The following is a 17,338-nucleotide window of genomic DNA, read 5'->3' as shown; positions in this document are numbered from 1 at the left end:
GGCAGGGGGGCGTGGCCTGGGGGGCGGGGATTGGCGGCGGGGGCCATGGCGGCGCTGCGGGTGCTGGTGGGGGTGAAGCGGGTCATCGACTACGCCGTCAGGGTGCGACCCCACAGCCCCTTCCCGCCAAAACCCCCCTTCCCGCCAAAATCCCCCTTCCCGCCAAAACCCCTTTTACCCCCCCAAACCCCTTTTATCCCCAAACCCCCTTTTTACCGTCCAACCCCCCCCTGTTTCCCCCTTAAACCCCCTTTTTCCCCTCCCGAACCCCCTTTTTTCCACCCCAAACCCCCTTTTTCCCCTCCCGAACCCCCTTTTTTCCCAAAAAAACCCCCTTTTTACCCTCCAACCCCCTTTTTCCCCTCCCGAACCCCTTTTTTTCCCCCCACCCCCCTTTTTTCCCCCCCAAACCCCCTTTTGTCCCCCCCAAACCCCCTTTTTCCCCCCCAAAACCCCCACGTCCTCTCTGTGGGGTTGGTCCCAAATCCTTGAGTTCCCCCCAACCCCCCTTTTTCCCCCCCAAACCCCCTTTTTTCCCCCACAATCCCCCTTTTTTGCCCCCAACCCCCTTTTTTGCCCCCAAACCCCTTTTTTTGCCCCCAAACCCCTTTTTTCCACCGCCAAACCCCTTTTTTTCCACCCCCAAACCCCCTTTTGTCCCCCCAAACCCCCCTTTATGCCCACTGAACGCCCTTTTTTCTTCCCCAAACTCCCTTTTTAACCACCAAACCCCCTTTTTTAGCTCCCCAACCCCCTTTTTTACCCCTAAACCCCCTTTTTTACCCCTAAACCCCCTTTTTCCCCCCCCAACCCCCTTTTTTCCCCCCCAAACCCCCTTTTTACCCTCAACCCTCCTTTTTACCCCCCAAAACCCCCATGTTCTCTCTATGGGGTTAGTCCCCAACCCCCTTTTGGGCCCCCAAATCCCCTTTTTACCCCCCAAACCCCCTTTTTACCCCCCAAAACCCTCATGTCCTCTCTATAGGGTTGATCCCAACCCCCTATTTCCCCCCCCAAACCCCCCTATTTCCCCCCCCAAACCCCCCTATTTCCCCCCCCAAACCCCCTATTTCCCCCTCCAACCCCCTATTTCCCCCCCCAAACCCCCTTTTTCCCCCCCAAACCCCCCTATTTCCCCTCCAACCCCCCTATTTCCCCCTCCAACCCCCCTTTCCCCCCCCAAACCCCCTTTTTTCCCCCTCCAACCCCCTTTTCTCCCCCCCAACCCCCTTTTTCCCCCCCCAAACCCCCTATTTCCCCCCCCAACCCCCCTTTTCCCCCCCCGAACCCCCTTTTTTCCCCCCCCAGGTGCGGGTGGCCGCGGACGGGGGCTCGGTGCAGACCCAGGGGGTGAAACACTCCCTGAACCCCTTTTGCGAAATCGCCCTGGAAGAAGCCGTGCGGCTGCGGGAACGCGGGGCGGCCGCCGAGGTCATCGCCGTCAGCGTGGGCACCAAAGCCTCCCAGGTCTCATTTGGGGGGGTCCCCCAAACCCTAGGAGCCCCCCAAAACCTCCTGGGGTCCCCCCAAAACCCTAGGAGCCCCCCAAAGCACTGAGACCCCCCTCAAACCCCTGGGTTCCTGCCCTAAAATCCCATTCCCAGCTGCCTAAATCCACGATTTGGGGTCTCCCCTCAAACCTCTGGGTCCCCCCCAAATCCTTGGGATCCCCTCAAATCCTAGGAGCCCCCCAAAACCTCCTGGGGTCCCCCCAAAACCCTAGGAGCCCCCCAAAACTCCTGGAAACCCCGCAAAGCTCTGGGTTCCTTCCCCAAAATCCCATTCCCAGCTACCTAAATCCACTATTTGGGGTCCCCCCTCAAATCCTTGGGGTCCCCCAAATCCTCGGGGTCCCCCCAAAACCCTAGGAGCCCCCCCAAAACCTCCTGGGGTCCCCCCAAAACCCTAGAACCCCCCCAAAGCCCTGAGATCTCCCTCAAACCCCTGGGCTCCTGCCCTCAAATCCCATTCCCAGCTGCCTAAATCCACTATTTGGGGTCCCCCCCCAAATCCTTGGGGTCCCCCCAAATCCTAGGAGCCCCCCAAAACTCCTGGACCCCCCCAAAGCCCTGGATCCCCTCTGGGGGGGGTTGGGGTGTCCTTGGGGTCCCCTTAGGGGGGGTTATTGGGGGGGGGTCCTAGGTTTTGGGGTCCCCATGGGGTAGTTTGGGGGGGTTTTGGGGTCCCCTATGAGGGTTTGGGGGGTCCCAGGTTTTGGGGTCCCCTATAGAGGGGTTTAGGGGGGGTCCCAGGTTTTGGGGTCCCCATTGGGGGGTCCTTAAGTCCCTATATGGGGGGCCTGTGGTCCTGAGATCCCTATAGGGTTGGGGGGTCCTGGATTCTGAGGTCACTTTGGGCGTTCCCCTATGGGGGTTTGGGGGCGTCCCAGGTTTGGGGTCCCCTATAGAGGGGTTTAGGGGGATCCCAGGTTTTGGGGTCCCCGGGGGGGGTCCTTAGGTCCCTATATGGGGGGTCCCTGGTCCTGAGATCTCTATAGGGTTGGGGGGTCCTGGATTCTGGGGTCGCTGTGGGGTGGTTTGGGGGGTCCCCTGTGGGGGTTTAGGGGGGTCCCAGGTTTTGGGGTGCCCATGGGGGGTTCCTTAGGTCGCTATGGGGGGGTCCCTGGTCCCGAGATCCCTATAGGGTTGGGGGGTCCTGGATTCTGGGGTTGCTTTGGGGTGGTTTGGGGGGTCCCCTATGGGGGTTTGGGGGGGTCCCAGGTTTTGGGGTCCCCTATAGAGGGGTTGGGGGGGTCCCAGGTTTCGGGGTCCCCTATAGAGGGGTTTGGGGGGGTCCCAGGTTTTGAGGTCCCCATAGGGGGGTCATTAAGTCCCTATATGGGGGGTCCCTGGTCCTGAGATCCCTATAGGGTTGGGGGGTCCTGGATTCTGGGGTCGCTTTGGGGTGGTTTGGGGGGTCCCCTATGGGGCTTTGGGGGGGTCCCAGGATTTGGGGTCCCCTATAGAGGGGTTTAGGGGGGGTCCCAGGTTTTGGGGTGCCCATGGGGGGTTCCTTAGGTCCCTATGGGGGGGTCCCTGGTCCTGAGATCCCTATAGGGTTGGGGGGTCCTGGGTTCTGGGGTCGCTTTAGGGAGTCCTCTATGGGGGTTTGGGGGGGTCCCAGGTTTCGGGGTCCCCTACAGAGGGGTTTGGGGGGGTCCCAGGTTTTGGGGTGCCCATGGGGGAGTCCTTAGGTCCCTATGGGGGGGTCCCTGGTCCTGAGATCCCTATAGGGTTGGGGGGTCCTGGATTCTGGGGTGGTTTGGGGGGTCCCCTATGGGGGTTTGGGGGGGTCCCAGGTTTCGGGGTCCCCTCTGGTGACCCCCCCTCTTCTCCAGGAGACGCTGCGCACGGCTCTGGCTGTGGGGGCTGACCGAGCGGTGCTGGCCGAGACCCCCGAGGGGTCGGTTCTGGGGCCCCGGGAGGTGGCGCTGGCGCTGGCCGGGCTGGTGCGGCGCCTGGAGCCCCAGCTCGTGCTGCTGGGCAAGCAGGTCAGACCCTATAGAGCCCCTATAGAGCCCCTAGAGAATCCTAGGGAGCCCCTATAGTGCCCTAGGGAGCCCCTATAGTGCCCTAGGGAACACCCGTGGAACCCCATAGTGCCCAAGGGAGCCCCCATAGTGCCCAAGGGAGCCCCCATAGTGCCCTGTGGAGCTCCTATGGAACCCTATAGTGCCCGAGGGAGCCCCTACAGTGCCCTATGGAGCTGCTATGGAACCCTATAGTGCCCTATGCATCTCCTATGGAACCCTATAGTACCCTAGGGAGCCCCTATAGTGCCCTAGGGAGCCCCTATGGAACCCTGTAGTGCCCTAGGGAGCCCCTATAGTGCCCTATGGAGCTCCTATGGAACCCTATAGTGCCCTAGGGAGCCCCTATAGTGGCCTAGGGAGCCCCCATGGAACCTTATAGTGCCCTAGGGAGCACCCGTGGAACCCTATAGTGCCCTAGGGAGCCCCTACAGTGCCCTATGGAGCTCCTGTGGAACCCTATAGTGCCCTAGGGAGCCCCTATAGTGCCCTAGGGAGCCCCTATGGAACCCTGTAGTGCCCTAGGGAGCCCCTATAGTGCCCTATGGAGCTCCTAGGGAGCACCTATAGTGCCCTAGGGAGCCCCTATAGTGCCCTATGGAGCTCCTATGGAACCCTATAGTACCCTAGGGAGCTCCTATAGTGCCCTAGGGAGCTCCTATGGAACCCTGTAGTGACCCTAGGGAGCACCCATGGAACCCTGTAGTGCCCTATGGAGCCCCTATAGTGCTCTATGGAGCTTCTATGGAACCCTATAGTGCCCTAGGGAGCCCCTACAGTGCTCTATGGAGCTCCTATGGAACCCTATAGTGCCCTAGGGAGCCCCGATACTGCCCTATGGAGACCCCATGGAACGTTATAGTGCCCTAAGGAGCACCTATAGTGCCCTAGGGAGCCCCGATACTGCCCTATGGAGACCCCATGGGACGCTATAGTGCCCTAAGGAGCACCTATAGTGCCCTAGAGAGCTCCTATGGAACCCTATAGTGCCCTAGGGAGCCCCTATAGTGCCCTAGGGAGCCCCCATGGAACCCTATAGTGCCCTAAGGAGCACCTATAGTGCCCTAGGGAGCTCCTATGGAAACCTATAGTGTCCTAGGGAGCACCTACAGTACCCTATGGAGCCCTATAGTGGCCTAGGGAGCCCCTATAGTGGCCTAGGGAGCCCCCATGGAACCCTATAGTACCCTAGGGAGCACCTGTGGAACCCTATAGTGCCCTAGGGAGCCCCTATAGTGCCCTAGGGAGCACCCATGGAACCCTGTAGTGCCCTAGGGAGCCCCTACAGTGCCCTAGGGAGCTCCTATGGAACCCTATAGTGCCCTAGGGAGCCCCCATAGTGCCCTGTGGAGCTCCTATGGAACCCTATAGTGCCCTATGGAGCCCCCATGGAACCCTATAGTGCCCTAGGGAGCCCCTATAGTGCCCTAGGGAGCTCCTATGGAACCCTATAGTGCCCTAGGGAGCTCCTATAGTGCCCTAGGGAGCTCCTATGGAACCCTGTAGTGACCCTAGGGAGCCTCTATGGAGTGGAGTCCCTATAGATGCCCCATAAATCCCCCCATAGCTCTCCCTATGCATGCCCTACGGATCCCCTATAGCGCCCCATAGGGTCCCTGTGGTTCTCCTATAGATCCCCCCCACAGAGCCCCTGTGGATCCTCCCCTGGCTCCCCTAGAGATCTTCCATAGAGTGCCTATAAATCCCCCTATGGATCCCCCATGGATCTCCCAATGGATCCCCTATAGACCCCCCCCCAGATTCTCCACAGAGTCCCTATAGATCCCCTCATGGATCCCCTATAGATCCCCCAATTGATCCCCTATAGACCCCCCACAGAGTCCCTATGGATCCCCTATAGATCTCCCTGTGGATCCTCTGTAGAGTCCCTATGGATCCCCTATAGATCTCCCTGTGGATCCTCTGTAGAGTCCCTATAGATTCCCCTATGGATCCTCCATAGATCCCCCCAGGGATCCCCTATGGATCCCCTATAGATCCCCAATGGATCCTCCATCGATTCCCCCAGGGATCCTCCATTGATCCCCTATAGATCCCGATCCCCTATAGATCCCCCTATGGATCCCCTATAGACCCCCCACAGAGTCCCTATGGATCCCCCATAGATCTCCCTGTGGATCCTCCATAGAGTCCTTATGGATCCTCTATAGATCCCCCTATAGATCCCCCCATGGATCCTCCATCAATTCCCCCATGGATCCTCCATAGAGTCCCTATAAATTCCCCTATGGATCCTCCATCGATTCCCCCAGGGATCCTCCATAGATCCCCTATAGATCCCCCCTGAATCCCATACAGATTCCTCCCCCACCATGGATCCCATACTGCCCCCACAGGGCCCTGGGGGGGGTCCCTGTCCCCCATAGCCCTCGTAGAACCCCCTGTAGCCCCTATAGATGCCCCTATAGCCCCTATAGATCCCCCTATAGCCCCTATACCCCCCCCAGGCCATCGACGACGACTGCAACCAGACAGGACAGCTCCTGGCCGCCATCTTGGATTGGCCTCAGGTAAAAAGCATGGCGCGCCGCAAGGGATGATGGGATAGGTCCCCCCATAGGGAATAATGGGCGCCGCAAGGGATGATGGGATAGATCCCCATAGGGCTCAATGGGCGCCGCAAGGGATGATGGGATATATCCCCCCATAGGGCTCAATGGGTGCCGCAAGGGATGATGGGATAGATCCCCCATAGGGATCAATGGGCGCCGCAAGGGATGATGGGATATATCCCCCCCCCATTGGGCTTCATTCATACTGGGAGGCTCCAGTTCATACTGGGATGACCCCAGTGCTTACTGGGAGGCTCCAGTTCATACTGGGATGACCCCAGTGCTTACTGGGAGGCCCCAGTTCATACTGGGATGATCCGATTTTGTACTGGAGTGCCCCGCGTTCCTACTGGGAGGCCCAAATCCATACTGGGGTGCCTCAAATTCATACTGGGAGATGCCCAGTTCATACTGGGAGGTGCGAATTCATACTGGTGTGATCCCAAGTCGGACTGGAACGGCTCAAATTCATACTGGGAGGCCCCCAGTTCATACTGGGATGACCTGGATTCGTACTGGAATGTCCCAAATTCATACTGGGCTGCCCCAAATTCATACTGGGATGACTTAAACCTATACTGGAATGATTTTAATTTATACTGGGATGAATTTAAATCATACTGGGATGCCTTAAATCATACTGGGATGATCCTAAATGATACTGGGATGATCCTAAATGCTACTGGGACGCCTTAAACCGTACTGGGATGGTCTTAAATGATACTGGGATGATCCTAAATCATACTGGGATGACCCTAAATCATACTGCGATGCCTTAAACCATACTGGGATGACCCCAAATGATACTGGGATGACCCTAAATGATACTGGGATGCCTTAAACCATACTGGGATGACCCTAAATGATACTGGGATGACCCTAAATGATACTGGGATGATCCTAAATCATACTGGGATGACCCTAAATGATACTGGGATGACCCTAAATGATACTGGGATGCCTTAAATCATACTGGGATGTCTTAAAGCATACTGGGGTGATCCTAAATCATACTGGGATGATCCTAAATGATACTGGGATGATCCTAAATCATACTGGGATGATTCTAAATCATACTGGGATGCCTTAAATCATACTGGGATGATCCTAAATGATACTGGGATGATCCTAAATCATACTGGGATGATTCTAAATCATACTGGGATGCCTTAAATCATACTGGAATGACCCTAAATCATACTGGGATGCCTTAAAGCATACTGGGATGATCCTAAATGATACTGGGATGACCCTAAATGATACTGGGATGATCCTAAATCATACTGGAATGTCTTAAAGCATATTGGGGTGATTCTAAGTCATACTGGGATGACTCTAAATGGTACCGGTGTGACCTTAAATGATACTGGGATGCCTTAAATCATACTGGGATGATCCTAAATCGTATTGGAATGATCTTGAATGATACTGGGATGTCCCTAAATGATACTGGGATGGCCCTAAATGATACTGGGATGACCCTAAATGCTACTGGGCGGCTCCCAGTGGCTACTGGGGTGACCCCAGCGCTTCCTGTCCCCCCCCCCCCCCCCAGGGCACGTTCGCGTCGCGGGTGGAGGCGGCGGGGGACGCGCTGACGGTGGAGCGGGAGGTGGACGGGGGGCTGGAGCGGCTGCGGCTGCGGGCGCCGGCGGTGCTGACGGCCGACCTGCGCCTCAACGAACCGCGCTACGCCACGCTCCCCAACATCATGGTGAGCCCCCCGACCCCCCCCCCCCCGGGCACCCCAAAACTCCACAACCCCCCCAAACCCACCCCGAACCCCCAAAATTCCCCTCAAAACCCACTGCCCGCCCCCAACCCCTGTGTCTCAATCACTCACACTACCCAACATCATGGGGAGCACCAAAACCCCTCTCTGGGGACCCCAAAATCCACTTACCCCCCTCACTCCCTGTGCACCCCAAAACCTGAGACCCCCCCAAACCTGCTCTGCTCCGCCAAACCCCTCAGAGCCCCCCCAAACCCCTCAGAGCCCCCCAAACCCCCTCAATTCCCCTCAAAACCCACTGCCCCCCCCCAACCCCTGTGGCTCAATCACTCACACTACCCAACATCATGGGGAGCCCCCAAACCCCTTTCTGGGGACCCCAAAATCCACTGCCGCCCCCCACCCCCCTGCACCCCAAAACCTGAGACCCCCCCAAACCCCTCAGAGTCCCCCCAAACCCCTCAGAGCCCCCCAAACCCCCTCAGTTCCCCTCAAAACCCACTGCCCCCCCAACCCCTGAAGTTCAATAACCCCAGTGCTCAACATCATGGGGAGCCCCAAAACCTCCCCCTGGGCCCCCCAAAAATCCACTGACCCCCCCCACCCCCGTGCACCCCAAAACCTGAGACCCCCCCAAACCCCTCAGAGCCCCCCAAACCCCCTCAATTCCCCTCAAAACCCACTGCCCCCCCCCAACCCCTGTGGCTCAATCACTCACACTACCCAACATCATGGGGAGCCCCCAAACCCCTTTCTGGGGACCCCAAAATCCACTGCCGCCCCCCACCCCCCTGCACCCCAAAACCTGAGACCCCCCCAAACCCCTCAGAGTCCCCCCAAACCCCTCAGAGCCCCCCAAACCCCCTCAGTTCCCCTCAAAACCCACTGCCCCCCCAACCCCTGAAGTTCAATAACCCCAGTGCTCAACATCATGGGGAGCCCCAAAACCTCCCCCTGGGCCCCCCAAAAATCCACTGACCCCCCCCACCCCCGTGCACCCCAAAACCTGAGACCCCCCCAAACCCCTCAGAGCCCCCCAAACCCCCTCAATTCCCCTCAAAACCCACTGCCCCCCCCCAACCCCTGTGGCTCAATCACTCACACTACCCAACATCATGGGGAGCCCCCAAACCCCTTTCTGGGGACCCCAAAATCCACTGCCGCCCCCCACCCCCCTGCACCCCAAAACCTGAGACCCCCCCAAACCCCTCAGAGTCCCCCCAAACCCCTCAGGGCCCCCCAAACCCCCTCAATTCCCCTCAAAACCCACTGCCCCCCCAACCCCTGAAGTTCAATAACCCCAGTGCTCAACATCATGGGGAGCCCCAAAACCCCCCCCGGGCCCCCCAAAAATCCACTGACCCCCCCCACCCCCGTGCACCCCAAAACCTGGGAACCCCCAAACCCCTCAGAGCCCCCCCAAACCCCTCAGAGCCCCCCAAACCCCCTCAACTCCCCCCAAAACCCACTGCCCCCCCCAACCCCTCATCCCACACTTCCCACCATCACGGAGAGACCCCAACCCGGGATGGTGGGTTGGTGGGGGGGGGACCCCCCAAAATCCCCTGCACCCCAAAACCTGCGACCTCCCCCCCCAAAAGAAAGCCAAGAAGAAGCCCCTGGAGGTGATTCCGGCAGCGGATCTCGGGGTCCCCGCGGGGCCCCCCCGGCTGCGGATCCTTCGCCTGGAGGAGCCTCCGGCTCGGACGGCAGGAGAGAAGGTGGAAGACGCAGCCACGCTGGTTCAGCGGCTCCGGGACTGCGGGAGGATTTAGGGGGGACCCTATGGATTTTTGAGGGGTCCCCTTGGGGGGGGCACCCCGATATCCAACCCCCTATAGAGCCCTATAACCCCTATAGCCCCAATGTGCCCTCATAGGGGATCCAGGCGCTTGGAATGGGACCCCCCCAATATCCCATAATAGCCCATCCTGAGGGATTTCGGGGGGTCGTAGGGATTTTGAGGGGGTCCCTATGGATTTGAGGGGTCCCTATGGATTTTTGGGGGGTCCCCTTGGTGGGGGGCACCCCGATATCCAAGCCCCTATAGAGCCCTATAACCCCTATAGCCCCAATGTGCCCTCCTAGGGGATCCAGGCGCTTGGAATGGGACCCCCCCAATATCCCGTAATAGCCCATCCCGAGGGATTTGGGGGTGTCCTAGGGACTTTGGGGGGGTCCCTATGGATTTGGGGGGATCCCTTGGGGGGCACCTCAATATCAACCCCCCTATAGCCCCATATAGACCCCCACAGCCCCCCCTATAGGCCACAATGTGCCCCTATAGGGGATCCAGGTGCTTGGAATGGGACCCCCCCAATATCCCATAATAGCCCATCCTGAGGGATTTCGGGGGGTTGTAGGGATTTTGAGGGGGTCCCTATGGATTTGACGGGTCCCTATGGATTTTTGGGGGGTCCCCTTGAGGGGGGCACCCCGATATCCAACCCCCTATATCGCCCTATAACCCCTATAGCCCCAATGTGCCCTCATAGGGGATCCAGGCACTTGGAATGGGACCCCCCCGATATCCCATAATAGCCCATCCCGAGGGATTTGGGGGGGTCCTAGGGATTTTGAGGGGGTCCCTATGGATTTTTGGGGGGTCCCCTTGGGGGGGGCACCCCGATATCCAACCCCCTATAGACCGCCAAAGCCCCTATAGCCCCAATGTGCCCTCCCAGGGGATCCAGGCGCTTGGAATGGGACCCCCCCAATATCCCATAATAGCCCATCCCGAGGGATTTGGGGGGGTCCTAGGGAATTTGGGGGGGTCCCTATGGATTTGGGGGGATCCCCTTGGGGGGCACCCCAATATCAACCCCCCTATAGCCCCATATAGACCCCCATAGCCCCCCCCATAGGCCACAATGTGCCCCTATAGGGGATCCAGGCGCTTGGAATGGGACCCCCCCAATATCCCATAATAGCCCATCCTGAGGGATTTGGGGGATCCTAGGGATTTTGAGGGGGTCCCTATGGATTTAAGGGGTCCCTATGGATTTTTGGGGGGTCCCCTTGGGGGGGGTACCCTGATATCCAACCCCCTATAGCGCCCTATAAGCCCTATAGCCCCAATGTGCCCTCCTAGGGGATCCAGGCGCTTGGAATGGGACCCCCCCAATATCCCATAATAGCCCATCCCAAGGGATTTTGGGGGGTCCCTATGGATTTGGGGGATCCCCTTGAGGGGGGGCACCCCGATATTTACCCCCCTATAGCCCCCTATAGACCCCCATAGCCCCCTCTATAGACCACAATGTGCCCCTATAGGGGATCCAGGCGCTTGGAATGGGACCCCCCCAATATCCCATAATAGCCCATCCCTAGGGATTTGGGGGGGTCCTAGGGATTTTGAGGGGGTCCCTATGGATTTGAGGGGTCCCTATGGATTTTTGGGGGTCGCCTTGGAGGGGGTACCCCGATATCCAACCCCCTATAGTGCCCTATAACCCCTATAGCCCCAATGTGCCCTCCTAGGGGATCCAGGTGCTTGGAATGGGACCCCCCCAATATCCCATAATAGCCCATCCTGAGGGATTTGGGGGGGTCCTAGGGAATTTGGGGGGGTCCCTATGGATTTGGGGGGATCCCCTTGGGGTCACCCCAATATCAACCCCCCTATAGCCCCATATAGACCCCCATAGCCCCCCCTATAGGCCACAATGTGCCCCTATAGGGGATCCAGGTGCTTGGAATGGGACCCCCCCAATATCCCATAATAGCCCATCCCTAGGGATTTGGGGGGGTCCTAGGGATTTTGAGGGGGTCCCTATGGATTTGACGGGTCCCTATGGATTTTTGGGGGGTCCCCTTGAGGGGGGCACCCCGATATCCAACCCCCTATAGTGCCCTATAACCCCTATAGCCCCAATGTGCCCTCCTAGGGGATCCAGGCGCTTGGAATGGGACCCCCCCAATATCCCATAATAGCCCATTCCGAGGGATTTGGGGGGGTCCTAGGGAATTTGGGGGGGTCCCTATGGATTTGGGGGGATCCCTTGGGGGGCACCCCAATATCAACCCCCCTATAGCCCCATATAGACCCCCATAGCCCCCTCTATAGGCCACAATGTGCCCCTATAGGGGATCCAGGCGCTTGGAATGGGAACCCCCCAATATCCCATAATAGCCCATCCTGAGGGATTTGGGGGGGTCCTAGGGATTTTGAGGGGGTCCCTATGGATTTAAGGGGTCCCTATGGATTTTTGGGGGGTCCCCTTGAGGGGGGTACCCCGATATCCAACCCCCTATAGAGCCCTATAACCCCTATAGCCCCAATGTGCCCTCATAGGGGATCCAGGCGCTTGGAATGGGACCCCCCCAATATCCCATAATAGCCCATTCCGAGGGATTTGGGGGGGTCCTAGGGAATTTGGGGGGGTCCCTATGGATTTGGGGGGATCCCTTGGGAGGCACCCCAATATCAACCCCCCTATAGCCCCATATAGACCCCCATAGCCCCCCCTATAGGCCACAATGTGCCCCTATAGAGGATCCAGGCGCTTGGAATGGGAACCCCCCAATATCCCATAATAGCCCATCCTGAGGGATTTGGGGGGGTCCTAGGGATTTTGAGGGGGTCCCTATGGATTTAAGGGGTCCCTATGGATTTTTGGGGGGTCCCCTTGAGGGGGGCACCCCGATATCCAACCCCCTATAGAGCCCTATAACTCCTATAGCCCCAATGTGCCCTCATAGGGGATCCAGGCGCTTGGAATGGGACCCCCCCAATATCCCATAATAGCCTATCCTGAGGGATTTGGGGGGGTCCCTATGGATTTGGGGGGTCCCCTTGGGGGGGGTCACCCCGATAACCAACCCTCTATAGGCCCCTATAGCCCCCCTATAACCTCCCATGGCCCCAATGTGCCCCTATAGGGGATCCAGGCGCTTGGAATGGGACCCCCCCAATATCCCATAATAGCCCATCCTGAGGGATTTGGGGGGTCCCTATGGATTCGGGGGGGGTCCCCTCAATATCCACCCCCCTATAGCCCCATATAGACCCCCATAATCCCCCATAGCTCCCCCCCCGATCTTCCTATAGACCCCAATGTGCCCCTATAGGGGATCTAGGTGCTTGGAATGGGACCCCCCCAATATCCCATAATAGCCCATCCTGAGGGATTTGGGGGGTCCCTATGGATTTTGGGGGGTCCCTATGGATTCGGGGGGGGTCCCCCCAATATCCACCCCCCTATAGCCCCATATAGACCCCCATAATCCCCCATAGCCCCCCCTGCATCTTCCTATAGACCCCAATGTGCCCCTATAGGGGATCTAGGTGCTTGGAATGGGACCCCCCCAATATCCCATAATATCCCATCCCTAGGGATTTTGGGGGGTCCCTATGGATTTGGGGGATCCCCTTGAGGGGGGGCACCCCGATATTTACCCCCCTATAGCCCCATATAGACCCCCACAGCCCCCCCATAGGCCACAATGTGCCCCTATAGGGGATCCAGGCGCTTGAAATGGGACCTCCCCAATATCCCATAATATCCCATCCCTATGGATTTGGGGGGTCCCTATGTATTTAGGGGGGTCCCTATGGATTTGGGGGGGTCCCTATGGATTTAGGGGGGTCCCTATGGATTTGGGGGGGGGGTCCCAGGGCTTTGGGGGGCCCCAGTTGGTCCCAGTATAACCCAGTTTATCCCAGTTTATTGCTCCCATCCCCCCCCTTTCCCAGCCAAGTGCCTGGATTTGGGGACCCCCCCCCATCCCTGTGGATTTGGGGGGGTCGGAGGGGTTTGGGGGGGGTCCCAGTTTGTCCCAGTATAAACCAGTTTGTCCCAGTTCATCCCAGTTTGTCCCAGTAGAACCCAGTCTGACACAGTTTAGTGGGTCCCAGTAGACCCTAGGTGCCTGGATTGGGGTCCCCCCCTATCCCACCAATGGATTTGGGGGGTCCCAGTTAGTCCCAGTATAACCCAGTTAGTCCCAGTATAACCCAGTTTGACCCAGCTGGTTCCAGTATCACCCAGTTTGACCCAGTTCCCCCCCCCCCAGTGCCTGGATTTGGGGTCCCCAAGGCTCCGCCCCCCCCCCCCCCCCAGTGCCTTCCAGTTCATCCCAGTGCCTTCCAGTTCATCCCAGTTTGGGACACACCCCCCCCCCCCCCCCAATAAAGGCTCTGATGCTCTCAGCCTCACTGGTTTGGGGGGACCAGTTTGGACCAGTTTGGGACTGGGAGGGGCCCAGTTTGGGGCTGGGGGGACCAGTTTGGTTCCAGTGGGTCCCAGTATGGCCCAGTTTGGGACTGGGAATGGGTCAAGGGGCTCCCAGTATGGCCCAGTTTGGGGCTGTGGGGACCAGTATGGCCCAGTTTGGACTGGGAATGGGTCAAGGGGCTCCCAGTATGGCCCAGTTTGGGACTGGGAGTGGGTCAAGGGGCTCCCAGTATGACCTAGTTTGGGGCTGTGGGGCCCAGTATGGCCCAGTTTGGGACTGGGAGTGGGTCAAGGGGCTCCCAGTTTGGGGCTGTGGGGCCCAGTATGGCCCAGTTTGGACTGGGAGTGGGTCTAAGGGCTCCCAGTATGACCCAGTTTGGGGCTGTGGGGACCAGTATGGCCCAGTTTGGGACTGGGAGTGGGTCAAAGGGCTCCCAGTATGACCCAGTTTGGGGCTGTGAGGACCAGTATGGCCCAGTTTGGACTGGGAGTGGGTCAAGGGGCTCCCAGTATGGCCCAGTTAGGGGCTGTGGGGACCAGTATGGCCCAGTTTGGACTGGGAATTGGAAAAGGGGCTCCCAGTATGGCCCAGTTTGGGGCTGTGGGGACCAGTATGGCCCAGTTTGGGACTGGGAGTGGGTCAAGGGGCTCCCAGTATGGCCCAGTTTGGGACTGGGAGTGGGTCAAGGGGCTCCCAGTATGGCCCAGTTTGGACTGGGAGTGGGTCAAGGGGCTCCCAGTATGGCCCAGTTTGGGGCTGTGGGGACCAGTATGGCCCAGTTTGGGACTGGGAATGGGAAAAGGGGCTCCCAGTATGGCCCAGTTTGGACTGGGAGTGGGTCAAGGGGCTCCCAGTATGGCCCAGTTTGGGGCTGGGAGTGGGTCAAGGGGCTCCCAGTATGACCCAGTTTGGACTGGGAGTGGGTCAAGGGGCTCCCAGTTTGGGGCTGTGGGGACCAGTATGGCCCAGTTTGGACTGGGAATTGGAAAAGGGGCTCCCAGTATGGCCCAGTTTGGGGCTGTGGGGACCAGTATGGCCCAGTTTGGGACTGGGAGTGGGTCAAAGGGCTCCCAGTATGGCCCAGTTTGGACTGGGAATGGGTCAAGGGGCTCCCAGTATGACCCAGTTTGGGGCTGTGGGGCCCAGTATGGCCCAGTTTGGACTGGGAATTGGAAAAGGGGCTCCCAGTATGGCCCAGTTTGGACTGGGAGTGGGTCAAGGGGCTCCCAGTATGGCCCAGTTTGGACTGGGAGTGGGTCAAGGGGCTCCCAGTATGGCCCAGTTTGGGACTGGGAGGGGCCCAGTTAGCGCCATTGGGTCCCAGTTTGTCCCAGTTCATCCCAGTTTGTCCCAGTTCATCCCAGTTTGCCCCTGGGAATGGGTCAGAGGGCTCCCAGTTTGCCCCAGTTTGTCCCCAGGGGCATCCCAGTCCCTCCCAGTCCCCTCCCAGTCCATCCCAGTCCCTCCCAGTCCCTCCCAGTCCATCCCAGTCCATCCCAGTCCCTCCCAGTTACCCGCAGTCCCCCTCCCCGCTCCCCGTTGCCCGGCAACGCCGCCCCCCGCCCCCCGCTTAGCGCGCGCCAGGGGGCGTGGCCTGCGGCGCGGACCAATCAGAGCGCGAGGAGTGGGATGGGGGGGCGGTTGCTAGGCGGGCGCCGACCAATCAGAACACAGGGAGCGGGGAGGGGGGGGAGCGGCGGGAGGGGGGCGTGGCCTGCAGGAACGCGCGGACCAATCAGCGCGCGAGGAGTGGGATTGGGGGGGGCGGTTGCTAGGCGGGCCGCGACCAATGGGCGCGCGCGGAAGCCCCTGCGGGAAGGGGCGGGCGGCCCCGCGCGCGGCCCTCAGAGCGCGGGAGGCGGCGGAGGAGGAGGAGGAGAAGGAGGCGGCGGCAAAGATGGCGGCGGCGGACGGGGACGATTCGCTGTACCCCATCGCCGTCCTCATCGACGAGCTCCGCAACGAGGACGTGCAGGTAACGGCGGGAGCGGCCTCCAGCCCCCCCCTCCCTTCCCCTCTCCGTGGGTTCGGCCTCCATCGCGGCTCCGTGAGGCCCGTGGGGCTCCCCACCCCCCTCACAATGGCGGCTAATGGCGGGGGGGGAAGGGGGGGGGGGGGATGAGACGCGCGCTCTGATTGGGCCGCGGCTTCCGCATAGGCCACGCCCCTTCTCACCGCAGGCCACGCCCCCTCCCCGCAGGCCACGCCCCCTCCTCTCCCCCCACGCTCATTGTGGGGTGGGGGCTGCGGCTAACTGGGATGGACTGGGATGGACTGGGATGAACTGGGATGCCCCTAGGGACAAACTGGGGCATACTGGGAGCCCTGTGACCCATCCCCAGGGTCAGACTGGGATGAACTGGGATGAACTGGGTTAAACTGGAACCTGCCGTGTCATACTGGGATGAACTGGGGTGAACTGGGATGCCCCTGGGGACAAACTGGGGCATACTGGGAGCCCTGTGACCCATCCCCAGGGTCAGACTGGGTCATACTGGGATGAACTGGGATGAGCTGGAACTTGCTGCGTTATACTGGGATGAACTGGGATGCCCGTGGGGACAAACTGGGGCAAACTGGGAGCCCTGTGACCCATCCCCAGGGTCAAACTGGGTAGAACTGGGTTGTACTGGGAGAAACTGGGATGAACTGGGGTGAACTGGGATGCCCATGGGGACAAACTGGGGCAAACTGGGAGCCCTCTGACCCATGCCCAGGGTCAAACTGGGTTGAACTGGGATGAACTGGGACCTGCCGTGTCATGCTGGGATGAACTAGAGTGAACTGGGATGAACTGGGGTGAACTGGGAGGCCATAGGGACAAACTGGGGCGAACTGGGAGCCCTTTGACCCGTTCCCAGGGGCAAACTGGGATGAACTGGGATGAACTGGGATGAACTGGGATAAACTGGAACTTACAGTGTCATACTGGGCTGAACTGGAGCGAACTGGGATGAACTGGGGTGAACTGGGACGCCCATGGGGGCAAACTGGGTCACACTGGGACGTGCTGGATCAAACTGGGAGCCCTCTGACCCATCCCCAGGGTCAAACTGGGTCGAACTGGGTTGTACTGGGACGCACTGGGATGAACTGGGACCCTCCTGGGGGACGAGCCGCGTGCTTCCCATTCACTGGGTCACGTGGCTCCTGGGCGGCTCGCGCGCCCCCTAGCGGCTCGGAGGCCCCGCCCCCTCCTGCGGCGCCTATGGGGGCGGGGCCCCGCCCACCGGCTCGCGGGGGCCAATCAGAGCGAAGGGGGCGTGGTCAGAGGATCAGGCCACGCCCACTCACGGGGCTCTATGGTGCTAGAGGCCACGCCCACTT

General features: G+C 59.7%; 2 protein-coding genes across 2 annotated transcripts in view; both read left to right on the top strand.

Moving 5' to 3' along the window:
• The first annotated feature begins 43 nt into the window (after positions 1-43).
• Positions 44-12,836, top strand: ETFB (electron transfer flavoprotein subunit beta). The gene is made up of 6 exons (XM_069882696.1): positions 44-102; positions 1,309-1,467; positions 3,338-3,490; positions 5,998-6,060; positions 7,658-7,816; positions 9,436-12,836. Exons 1-6 carry the CDS (start codon positions 46-48, stop codon positions 9,607-9,609), a joined length of 765 nt encoding a protein of 254 aa, XP_069738797.1. The 5' UTR covers positions 44-45; the 3' UTR covers positions 9,610-12,836.
• Positions 12,837-15,864: 3,028 nt separating this feature from the next.
• PPP2R1A (protein phosphatase 2 scaffold subunit Aalpha) overlaps positions 15,865-17,338 on the top strand; it is a 29,987-nt gene continuing 28,513 nt past the window's right edge. The window contains exon 1 of the mRNA XM_069882695.1: positions 15,865-15,986. Coding sequence (XP_069738796.1) covers positions 15,909-15,986 — 78 coding nt within the window. The 5' untranslated portion in view covers positions 15,865-15,908. The remainder of the gene's footprint in view (positions 15,987-17,338) is intronic.

This window comes from Phaenicophaeus curvirostris, unplaced genomic scaffold (genome assembly GCF_032191515.1).
Source record: "Phaenicophaeus curvirostris isolate KB17595 unplaced genomic scaffold, BPBGC_Pcur_1.0 scaffold_291, whole genome shotgun sequence".
NCBI classification, from domain to species: Eukaryota; Metazoa; Chordata; class Aves; order Cuculiformes; family Cuculidae; genus Phaenicophaeus; species Phaenicophaeus curvirostris.
This window is presented reverse-complemented; position numbering and strand designations above follow the sequence as displayed.